We start from the raw sequence: 12668 nt of genomic DNA on the forward strand, positions 1-12668 counted from the left end.
ATAATGGAGAAGCATAACCTGTCGACTTGCCCTAGCAGCCTGATGGACTGGACCATTCCTCGGCCGTAGAGTCGGCCGAGCTCTTCTCTATTACCGTGTAGTCTACCCAGAATCCTTCGTTTGTACCAGACCAAGACATGGATGCGATGAGATTCCACGAACTGCATGGTTGTCATCATGAAGGATCCGACACAGCATTATCAAGTGCGTGCCCTCGTTCTCGCACGATTGCCTATTGCGAGACCATGTCCGCCGTCGCATGAACCATGTGCTGCCTGGCTTCAGAAGATCCGGATCTGATGAGCCGGACAGACGTCAAAAAGCACAGATGGTTGTCATCTTAGGAGATTGCTTGCCGCATTCACGAACCACACCTGGGCGGTCTACCTACCGGATTATCAACTCATATACGATGATGCCAAGAGTTATTATTCTCCTACACCAAGTCCAATGCGAAATAAAAGCCGTCCTCTAAAGCCGGCTCGCTTATGGTCACGCTTTCATTGCTTTCAGGCCGTCTTTGTTGTGCAGGCCCCTTACCCATTGGACTGAACATTACTCCTTGTGCTGTGAGCTTATGGATGGTAAGGCAGACAGATAGCCCTGGTATATGCATTAAGTAGCTAAGGTATCTAAGATCTGGTCGCGCTTACGGTTCCCTCCGAACGTTCCGCACTAGCCTTTGTTACAATGTGTTTACATTGGTCCCGTCGATCAATATTTTCGACAGTAGGAGTGTTAGGACATGATCTGACAGGACTCAGGATTCCATTTGCGTGCAATGGTTCGGGAAGATTGTTGACGGGTGGTTTTGAGTGTGTCATGTTGGCTGCGTGAGGTTGAGGTGCATATATTCGAACGATGATGGTACTTGCCTTACTACCGTTGTTGGCATGCTGAACTCAATGTTCAGCCAGCCACAACCTTCCTCTGAACATAAAAACGCACCGAACTCTCTTCTTCGTTCATCCTCAGGTCACACCCATCTCTCGAAGCTGAACAACAACAGTCCACGACAGCGACTCGATTCGAATCACGTCCGCGAGAACCTCCGAGACAGCAAAGGGTCAATCAGCTCCCATCCACCCTTCGCTTCCTCCATGCGAATGTCCGGCTTCAGCATAGATACAGGCATCCTGCTTCGCATCCTCATCTGACGGGTCAGCAACCGATAGGGCTGCATCAAGAAATGCAGCTCTATACCTAGTCGCCAACAGGCATCCAATAAGGCAGAGTCGAGGGACCAATCTATGACCCTTCACTATGCATCATCCGCCTTCATGCCTTGTCAAGAGTCAAAGAGCACGCCACCTATCCCACGCGTTGGCGCAGCATGCACGACAGCACTGCGGCGCGAGATGGGCACAGCACCAACTTCCCAGTCGAGACTCTGTAAGGCATTCACCTCTGTCAGTCCTCAATTTTCGACCCACCTTTCACTTTTCAGGCGTCCTGCCGTTTCACGCAAACCCAGAACCAACCCCCCATCTTCGTAAGCCCTCCTCCCTTGATCTTCCCCAATGGCCAAGCGAAGCACCGAGAGTGGCCCAAACTCACAAGAAAGCATACCGAATCCGTCGGTCATTGGAGTCATCGATATGCTGAGGCTCATCCCGCGCACGCCAGCAAAAGCACGCACACTGTAATCCCTGATAACCTCGTGGGAAGGGCCACGCCTTACTCCGCCCTGCTAGTATATTCGCATGCGCTTCAAGTTTTACGCCATGGACTCATTGGGGAAGGCGTTCTTGAGATTCTGTTGGCAGGCGCACAGCATAAGGTAAGTTAGGCTTGGTCATGCCAGGCGGTCAAGTTTGGCAGATTCCACCTGGCGACAGGTCGCGGATGGGTAGACTTCGCAGCTTGTAACCGGCAACATATTGCGCGGACGTCGGCGGCCGTGTGAGTTGACATGGGCGATTGTTCAACCCGGCCTGCCGCTACTCGGTAGGTTCCGGTACGTGTTCGGTCAGTGGTGTGGTGTGAAACCTTCCTCGGATCTCTCGCGGCGTCATCGACTCCGTGGATCCTCCCACGACAAGACACTTTGCTTCATCAGATCGTGGTGTCTCGTAAACTCTCACAGGGCATGATAACGACTGTGATGATGAGATGATGAGATGATGACTAGGACGGGGCTCTGCACAATGGACGGCCTGTTGAGTTGGGGTACTGTACCTACGAGCAAGAAGGATCATTAGACGCGAACTCAATGGTGCGCTTCGGTAAACCCCAAAGCCAAGCAAAAGGCAACAATGTGCGTCCGAGCGTCCGGGCGTACTAGGGCTTTCATGACATGGCATAGCGTCTTTTCAGAGCTCGTAACCTAGTAAGGCAATTACATGTATCCTTGTACTTTACTACGATCAGTCGTGGACCCGTGGTGGACTGCGAAACACAACGATAGTAATCGATTACGTGTGGTCTTCTTGAGGCGACATTTGCACACTGGATCATTGGGCGAGAATCACATGGCATGGGAAGAGTTGATCCTTACTGGCTCTGGGCGTTCGCATCGCTCGTTTCGGCGGCCTCTCAACGGTTTCGCGGAGTCGAGACCTGGTGCTCACCTTGCGGCCAAGGGTCATGAACCTTGCTCGAGAACTTGCTGTGTGGCAGTATCAACACATCATTGAACACTGCCCGTAGGAAGAAGCTAGGACAAGGTCATGTAGCAACAACGGCAACAGGAGAGCACGCTGACCTCCTGAGATGACCAGCCAGAGTGGACAGAACAGCGATCACAGAGCAGCCTAGATCATGGCACCGGATGACTGATTCTGCATGCTTCTGTAGACCGAGCAAGAGCGATGAGATTTTCTGATTGCTGCCAGGTGCACAAAAATCGTTGATAAGCAGCCCTGTCATGCCGTCGCATTCTGCAATAAGTAGGGCGTGGATGACTTGCGGTGTTGCGGACGAGGAGTTGTCCGTCATGAGCTCCTGTCGATGCAAGGGCATCAGGCAAAATTCTGGCCAGTGATCAGGCATACCTGCCGTTCTACGTAGTTGCCTAAATGGCAGAATGCCATAGCGTTCCTGTTGGGGTCAACTGCAGTAGTGAGAACAGAACATGGAAGGGGCCAGCGAGCCGTCGGATGACAGCAGCGTTTCAGACTGCAGTGGACCTCGATTGAGATTCCGGTAACCGCGATCTCAGCTGCGGTAGTCCGATTACAATCGTTTGTACACCACCTTAGCGTCCCACGCCAGTGGTAACGCAGTATGGCCTCCCAAAGTGGGAATTTGGTAACGCAATGGACGCGGACCGCAAATTGGTCGCTCAATTTAACCGGTCATTGATAGCTTGTTATTCGAATTTCGAAGGGGAAAAGGCAAGGGCGGTTCCCAAGCGGCTGTATGCAGAAGTGCCATGACGGACCTGCCATTGATTGCGCAACTATCTCGCAGCCACGTGGTCTCGACAAGATGCTGAGCCTGAAAGGGTGCGGGAAACTGACGCTCGATATTGTTGGATTGGTACTCGGTCGAAATGAAATGGTAGCGGGCTGGAATAGAGCAGCGCGGCGTGCTTGTGACCTACTTCCGCGTCTAATGCGGACGACAAATTCCAAATTATTGATGCATCAAGGACTTCAGACATTTCGTATCATTTGCAAATTCCAGGATTGGTACTGACGAATATACGTACGTCTGACCGTTTGCGCATGCTGCCTGATGCGCCATGTGGGCCGACGACGTGGAGAGGTATAGTTGTGGCCGTGCTGCAGTCCAGTGCGGGTCGATAGAGGTCTCTATGCAAGGCGGAGCGCAAGGCAGCCGTCAGGCAGCGTGCAAGGCTGATACGTGGCCAACAGCGATATGCGGAAAACCGCGGAACCTGGATCGTGCTTCGACCGTGCCAGGCATCACAAGACTCATGTCAGTGACCACCAATGACGTAGCAGCAGAAATGTCTCCAAGACAGGGGAGATGCAGCCATCTGTCCGGAAATCTCGAACCTTGAGTACAATCCGCAATAAAGCCGCTGTGCGCCCGAGTCTTGTGTCAACTGATGAAGCAACTCAGCATCATATCACCTTCCAGGCTTGTGCCGGCATGGCATCAGTGCAGGTCGCTCAGCCCTGACCGCTGCCAATCGTAGTGCCCATCCACGTTAATGGCACGGCTACAGCGTGAGGTTTTCCCTCCCGAGCTCATGTTTGAGCAACGAGGGGTCCATGGCCACATTCATAATCGAATGGCTTGAGTAAACAGTATAGCCTTGGAAAGGCCTGAACAAGGGTACTTGAACACTACCAGAGACCTTTGTCTTTTCTCAGGCCAGCGTGGCATCTCTGGAAGACCCTTGGCTTGAGCCTCATTTGTGGCAGTCGTCAGACTGTTCTATGTGAGAAGTCTGAGATAGAAGCCGTCCACAGGCTAGCCTCTTTCTGCTCCTGACCTCAATAGCAACGTTAGGTAGCTTACCGTCTGGCTAGAAGTCCTGCGACAGCAGAAGGTCACGCACCTTCGATTTGGCTAGACGAGTCCGAGCTTGAATGACCACTTCGGAAGGGTCTGGGTACGGGACCAGCGCTCTCGTGTAAGCCGTGCTAGAGAGAAACACACAAGGTTCAAATCTTAGACGAGCTTTCCAACACGGGCACCCGTAGCATAGCAGGCACCCCACGAAAGTGGCCGCAACTTCAAGTACCGTTGCGTCTGAGCCGCTGGCTCGTGTGAAACCGACACGAGCGCGACCTGGCTGCTCTGAGGTTTCTACAGAGGCATCAAGTTGTCATATGCCGAATATTACGGCCGTAAAGGAGCGCACGATTCGTTCGTGACAGACCTGTGGTGCCTAGGAGCGAACAGAAGATATGTGATCGGCCCTGCGGCTGATGATTTGGTTGATATGCATGCACGGTCGCCGGTGCTCTGCTCTTTGCGGGCCATGATGCGAAGTTTTGTTTCGAGACCTAAGATGACTCCCGTGGCGCGCCTGAGCCGTTTTGTGTACGACGAGATGACTCATCATCACACCTGATGTGTGAACGAGTGTTCTCCAGTCTACTTTGCGGCTCCAACGTTAGCGAGCAGACATGGACCATGACCATCAACGTCTCCTCTTCAGGCTGGCCCACGGGCCGTGCACCCGTATGCAGTGGTCACGAGCGTACAAAACTTGTCCGCCGGTCTCAGCATGCTCGTGCGTGAAGTTGCCGCAATAATCGAGATCCTTGTAGTCAGACCTTTATTTCGGTGCTGCGAGGCCCTCAACAAGTGTGCAACCTGGCAAGACGAGGTCCCCTGGCAACATAGAAGGCAGAATCCCAGAGGGACTGGTCTTATGGGCATTGATGCAGAAACAAGCATGTCCATTGGGGGCTCGTCAGGCGGACACCCGATCCGACGTTATCACAAGGTTCCTGATACTGGCCGGGCACCTGTTGAAACGAAGATACCAAGGATGATCGCCGCTAAGCGAAATGATCGACGACGCAAAGAGCACTGAAGTCCGATACATACCTTACTGTTCAGGCAGCACAAAGGTCTCTGCAGCCAGTAGGTGATCTCCTTTGGCTTGCGACGCTGTTTTGACGCATCTCTTCGTAGCGAGAGGTCTGAGATGTACAAGCTCACAGTCTATTGTGGGCCATGATCCCTCTCGTAGAACAAGAATACTGACCTCGTAGAATAGAACAACGAACCCGTAGATCAGTCGGTAGATCGCCGGTTCCGTAGAGCAGCTCGCACTTTCATGCGTAGCCAAGATGTAGCGATTGAGTAACTATAGTCTGGATCGCTTCAGCCATTGAGTGACGGAACTGCTGGTGTCAAGACGCGGTCGATCAAGCCTGCCTAACATGGCTTGTTGCCGCAGCTCGTGAAGCTGTGACAGTGCCAACATGGCCGGCGGTCTGGACTCATACCACCGGCGGTGCCTTAGCGAAAGAAGCGAAGGGGAAGCAGTATGCTCCATTAGAGTACGAAGTCGTCCGCAGCGTGAGTCTCCATTGGTAGATACACTCCCGCTCGGTTAATACGTTGTGCCTTTGGTGACGTGTCCGTTATCACGACGTAGGGGCGGCGCAGGCATCGTGAAGACACCACACGATGTAACGCAAACGTCGACGGGCTTTCGTTCTGATACAGAATAAAGGCGTCGCAGTCACTTGATGCTCGAGCGTCCGAATCCGTACAAGCACGGATCATGCTTTCGCTGAATACTGGTGGAAAAGAATGGTGTGTGCGCGGCATGCGTCAACGATCACCCTGTGCGGTTGCGCTTATTACTAAACAGCGATGAATGCCGTGTCGCCGCATCCCTGTAGATCCTGTAGATAAAGCACTCGCTTCGCAGGTAATCTGTGGGGTGAGATCTGGACGTCATGCAGATGACCATAACTGCATCTATAGAGCGAGATGGGCCAAGCTGCTGAAGTGGAAGATTGTTCTGAAGCCTGTCATATCTTTTGTCGCATGATTCACCAGCAGGAGTCGCGTCCGCTCGGCATGATAGGACCGGGGGACATGTATCGACATCAACGGATTAAAAGACGGTCCCTTGAGTGAAAGCGCAACTTGTCTCCTAGCACTTCTGACTACAGAACGAGTGACCAACCACGAGCTGTTTGAGCACCACAGTCGGCACCAACGCATGCGAGATGCAACCTCGCTAGTTGCGTGTTTCTGGAAGGATCGCATAGGTCGTCGGCTTTGCGCATGCGAGAGTCAGTGGGAGTGAGTCACTGATGTAAGTAATGGTTCCTCGCACTCTCAAGCCACAGTGCGATGATAAGCCTATAGCGGAGGACCGACACAAGCCGTTTCGAGAAGTCCTAACAAGATTTGTAAACTGTTTGGATCTTGAATGTTGGTGGCTCCCACACGACGCGCTTTGGGTCGGGAATGCAATCGACGGAACGGCTCCTTTCTGGAGGCGTAAGCACTAGCCATGCGGCCGCTGTCCTGACCAGGCACACGTTAAAATGAGCAGTCCGGTGACTTTCTGTTTGGACAACACGGAGGGCAATAGCGACCATCTCGAACCCCAGAGGACCCCGGCGTGGAAGTGTTCAAGGACTAAACGCAATTCTGATGTATGCTACCGACAAGCTTCCTTTTAGCTCATCGATCGGTAATCCAAATCTATCGGATCCCTGTACTAAAAGTGACAGGACGTCTAGGAGGGTCAGACTCTTCCTTCACCAATGCGCCACTAGTGATCGTCATTGGTAGAAACCGCTGCAGTATGCGAACAGCGATCATGATTTCGTCATTCCAGGACTCGGAGCAAACGTGGTCATGCTCTCGCGAAAAATGGATGCTTTGCCCTCACGAGCAAATGCGGAAGGCGCCACTTCTACACCGCGGGCTCGAAGCCTTGACGAGTAGTTGGTCGTCGCTAGCTGCGACACGATAATACGAACATTCGTGCTCGGTAAGATAGGGCGATGATGGGAGGATGAATCTGATCCATGCGAGCATAAGCTGGGGTCGAGAGCGGTGCCAAAACGGAACTGGAGAATGAGACGAGGCTAATCTATTCTCGGAGCTGTAGTGGAATTTGAGTACAGCCTTGTCACGTGGCTTCTGAGCCTGATCTGAGAATGTTGCCCTGCTGGTTCGCCTACGCTACCTTACGTGAGTCGTGACTCGTGACAGCAGCGCAAAGCCTCCTTCCTTCGCCTGCTTGACTACACGAACTTGTAGTCCGTGACCCGACCGTGCAGCAGTCTGAGCTTCTCAAGGCGTCATACATATCGTCCCGGGCTCCGCCCAACGGTGGGATACCAAGAATGGTCCCAAGCCTGAAGACTCCGAACTCTCGCCGGAATGACAGAGAGCCAAGCCTGGCCCGGATGGTCTGTGACGGTGCCTGATCCCGGTTCTGATATGTCATACTATGAACATCGAGCCTTTTGCCAGGCATGCCTGCTGCTCGCGGACCTCGTGACAGTAGCACCACTGAAAGTGCGATCGGTGTCTCCTCTAAGAACATGAGCTTCGCGACCCGTCCACGGCCGGGCAAAGTATCACGTGAGACACGCGGTATCGTCACAAGAACAGCGAAAGGGCTGAACAGGTTGTACGCAGTGGTGGTGTATGGACGCCTACACCGACACGAACCACAGTCCCTGCGATGAAGCAAATCGCGATAGTGGCCAGCGGGACCCGGGCGTGTCTTTCCATTTTCGGCAGAATCGGCGACGTTGTAGACTTAGACTGCGTTTGATCCGTTGCAGCCAATGATGGCCAAGAGCCTTTCTCTTGAGCGTTGCGGCGCTGAACGAGGTGCATGTCCAACCAGGCATTTCGGTGGGGTAGAGCAGTGTCAACGCTCCGAGCTGCCTGAAGCTCTAAGCATCAGGCGTGCCATGCAAGCCCGAAGAAAGGCTCATTCCGGCGAACGCTATACCTGGATGGACCTCAAAATTGCCGATCTTAGGAAGCTCAGAGTTCCCCTCCATCGCCAAACAGGACGGTATTCGGGTCAGTGTGGGGGTCCATGCTCAAGTTTCATCGCGAGCTTCGTTTATGGTTATTCCACCCATTGGAGTATCTGCGGGTGCCGGTAAACTGCTGGGACCGCGACTCTGTCCCCCTTCGCTACCAGTTGGCGAAGTGCCAGCAGCATCTTGGGGGATCTCCTCACGTAGACAGACGGATTCAAGCACCGATGTCCATTTCCCAGATTGGCCTGCATGCGTGTGCTTGAGGTGCTGTCGAAAGTGGTCTGCTCTGAAGAACTTTTTGGCCTGATTGCATTCGCCAAACTTATGTACACCCGTGAGATGTTCGATCCGGCGATCCCAGTCGGGCGCAGGATGGTTTGGGAATTCCTCGCCACAGAAGCCACAGACATCTGCTATCGGGCCACTCGGTCCTTGCGAATTCGGCGAACTCGAAGGGTGGAAGACAGCTTGATAGCTGGGGATTGCCGCACAGGACCAGGAGTGTCGCCGCAGATGGAGAGAGTTCTGGTGTCTTTCGGCTTCGTTTTTATTCTTGAAGCGGTTGTTGCAGTACAGACATGCATACTGTTTTTCCATTTGATGCGCGCTGTAGACGCGTAGGTCGGTCAGTAAGATCTCTGCAAAGTCATAGAAGCGGAAGGAGTCGATGATATGAAAGGAAGAATAAATAAGCGCGTGATCACAGGAATTCACTCACCGGAGATCGTTTGCGGTCTCAAACTTTCTCGGTTTTTTGGGACAGCATTCGCAGATGTAATAGTTACCTATCTTGGTAGTGGGTGGAGGACGCCCCTCGCTCACGGCAGTTTGTATAGACATCTTGCGGGAGACGTTGGTCGACTCGTGTGAATTGGTGGGTTCTGTTGGAGCGAGAGGCTTGCGAAATGGAGCGACAGAGGCCGCAGGGCTGGATACGGGCCCCGCCGAGGTTATGAAAAGTTGGGCCTGATTTGTTTCCGATGGGCTTGGTCTGTCGTAAGATGAGATGCTCGTCATGCTACTGCCAGCTAGAGACGGTGCGAACGAGGACGCATGTGAATTATGGCGAATGCTTGAAGCGACTGAAGAGACAGAGCCATAAGATGGATATGGCCTGTATGACATAGCCGGTGAGCGAGAGGGGCCTTGACTGGGGTGCCTCCCTGAAGGCTCATTGCTGTGCGACGGCGACTTCTCTCCTCTATTGAGATCTGTAGGAGGTGATAAGGCGCGTCGTTTCAGGCCTTGACCAGACGCTTGTCTGCGTACGCGATGAGGAAGACTGCTAAGATCATCGTTGTTGCTTTCGACTTCATCCGCGCCAAACATGGATTGGTCGTAGCTTCCGCGTTGAGAGCGACTGTCGACACTGATGGAATCCTCGTTTGTGGAGCGAGCACTGTCAGGCTGTTGCTTACCAGCAGCCTTCGTCTGAAGGAATAGCTCAGGGTCAAGCGCAAAGGAGTTGGAAACGCTGTCGCCAGAAGGACTCTTCGGATTCATGGTATAATCGCGCCAACTAGGTCTGGGCAGTGGGGAAACTCCGCCAGAGAGTGGACTTGCGATCCATCGTAGAGAGTCCATGGATGTCGAGGATAATTCCGGGATATTGAGCCGATGTTGAACAGGATCAGACGTCTGCAGAGACAATTTGTGACCAGTAGGCGCCGCGTCGGCCAAATCAGTTCTTTGGTGAGGCGGCGAACTCGGCTTGCCTATCTTGGAGAGCAGACTTTGATCATAGGCCTGGGAAGAGCGACTGAAAGCCTTCTGTGCCAGAGGGTCCTCACCGTGTAATCTATGCCAAATACGTCAGTCCTGCTACTGGGCCATCGAAAAAAGGGTGGCGGCCAATGAAATTAGAGAAGTGGAAGTTTGTGCAATATATGGCGCTGTGCAGATCATGCGGTATCGGTAACTCACCGTTGATTCGACAGGTTTGTTGGTGAGGATGGTCGTCTGGAGATGCTCGGAATGCCTCCAGAGGGAAAGCTGGACTCAGTGCCTCCAACTCCCGCGAATATGTGCGAGGTTGACGGTGTCCAGCCTGCCAAACCGCCACTTCTTCGTCGTTCCCAGTCGTCCACTTCCATGTCGTCGACGTCGGAGGTCCGTCTTGTGTCACTATGAGTATGCATGTAGCCACCGTACAGGCTTGAGCCGGGCTTGATTGGCGCCAATTCCCTCTTGAAACTGCTACTCAGGTGCGAGTTCGACCACGACCATGCGGTATCTATGCCTCTGTCCAGCTCTTCAATACATCGCGGTGGTGGCAGTGGAGGGGGCGGCTCGTCTATGGGGGATCCGGGTATAGGAACAGGATCTCTTGTGTGGGAAATGGTAGACAGGCTTGTGGTGGAGGATGTGCTGCGGGACATCGCAGGCCGACGAGGGTCGAGCGAGGCGCGTGAAGGTATGCGCATGTTGGCTGATGTTCGGTGTATTTCCATAGTAGAATTTTCCTTGTCCTGTGGGGAGCGTAGTCGTGAGTCCTAGCAAGTGGACAGCATCATTTTACTTAGAGATGGCGATTCATCTGCCGCCAGTCTTCAGCCCGAGACAGCACAAGGCGTGAGCGGTTCCAATCCGCTCACCGATGTCTCAGCTACCAGAGGTATCGCCCTACACACGTTGTTTGACCAACACCTTGCCCAGATCGGGACTATGGATCTTTCGTTTGTGGACGTGGTGGCGGAAGACGGTGGAGCGGTAGCAGTGAAAGGTTCGGAGGAGGTCGTGTACACGTAACGGTAAGGACTGGATGGCGACAGAGGGTTTCAGTTGTGGCTCTAGCTACCCTGCGGCTGTGCTGTAGATAGCAGCTGTATCAGATGCACGAGATGTATGCTAGGCTGTCCGATGACGAGCCCCAGGCTTGGAAGACGGATGCACAAGCCAGCTGAAGAGGATCCACGTAAACACAGGAGTCAACCAGTGTGCGCAAATATGGTTGGGAGGCGAAATAGGTGAGTGTGCTCAGTCCGGCCATGCAGAGAAGGCGCAGTATAAGTTGTTCGGACGAGTATACACCATCCGTGGCATACGAGAGCGGAGGAGAGGAGCAGGCCAGCAAGCCGTAGACTGACCCGATTCATGCATTCTGTGCTATGCTCCACACGGGCATGGGCTTGATCAGGTTCCAGTGAGCAGAGACGAAAGCCCTTGGTCGTAAGGCTTAGCGGGATTTTAGATTTCGCCCGTGGCCACATGCATGGACCAGGATCAGGGCTTCAAGGCAGGATCCGCAATTATAGCAGGAGGAATCCTCGCGCCTTCGTTGGACGAGCGGTGACGAGAGACTGGAGAAGCATCCTTGTTACAAGCGTCGTCTCAGGCGGTAATCGATTATTAGAGAGCCTTTGTTACCCCATCTCTGCTACATCCCTTTTGGGACACGAGGTCCTCCTCCTTGCGTATTTTGGTATAAGGAACTTCAGGGGATGATGTTGGGCATCTGAAAATTGAAATGAACAAGATGTAACGTCATCTCCACATGTTCCGTGTTAGCAGCGCGACTCATGTTTGAGCCGCCTACGACCAACGTGTATAGGGCACTCGAAACTGTGCCTAGTCCCCTATAAGGCCAAGCAACGCGAGTGACCGAAGAATGACCAAGCTGATGCCATTAATACGCCGTAGGCATAATCGCATTCATGACTTCTCGGATATCGGGATAGCGAAGTGCTGCGAATGGTCACATCCCCGGCCCTCAGAGGTCTCAATCGTCTTGGCATCAGGGACCCGGGCCGCGTCTAGCATCAGATCATCTGGTTATGGTAATATGGGAGCCTTGGGAATCTGACAGGCTGATTGCGAGACGGCGTCGGTAAGCCTGAAGTTCGGTGCCCCTCCAATGCGGGCGCCGTGATATTGTGCCGCCTCCCAAACTACTCAGCTAGCCACTCGTGCCAACACCGCCAAGCCTCATGATAACATGCGAGCTCGAATGATGGGTCATCTGCCTACCTGGCCCTGGGAGCAACAGGCTAAGGATGTATGCGTACTTGCTTGTTATCAGCAGTTCCACTCTTTCGATTCTACAAACGAAGCTCTCGCGACGATTCAATCGGCATCCTGGATGTCTAGTCGACAGACCAATGATTGTGCCCAGACAAGTGCCGGTTCACTGACTTACACAGAAGTCGATTGATTTTCGCAAATGTATCATCCATCATCGCTCCAAGATCCACTCAGCTACTGTAGCATGAGTCCTGACTCGGGTTTCCAGGGCGAATACCAAGTGCAAGCCTCGTGTTGGGCGATGAA

The 12668-nt window shown here is 53.3% G+C and overlaps 1 protein-coding gene across 1 annotated transcript; it reads right to left on the reverse strand.

The window, feature by feature from the left end:
• Positions 1-8459: 8459 nt before the first annotated feature.
• AB675_9724 (uncharacterized protein) lies at positions 8460-10825 on the reverse strand (the record flags this gene model as incomplete). Its single annotated transcript, XM_018150285.1, has 3 exons — positions 8460-8987; positions 9672-10200; positions 10326-10825. 3 exons carry the CDS (start codon positions 10823-10825, stop codon positions 8460-8462), a joined length of 1557 nt encoding a protein of 518 aa, XP_018002358.1.
• Between the last annotated feature and the right edge of the window lie 1843 nt (positions 10826-12668).

The sequence above is a fragment of the Cyphellophora attinorum genome (assembly GCF_001299255.1).
Source record: "Cyphellophora attinorum strain CBS 131958 chromosome Unknown Contig7, whole genome shotgun sequence".
Taxonomy (NCBI): domain Eukaryota; kingdom Fungi; phylum Ascomycota; class Eurotiomycetes; order Chaetothyriales; family Cyphellophoraceae; genus Cyphellophora; species Cyphellophora attinorum.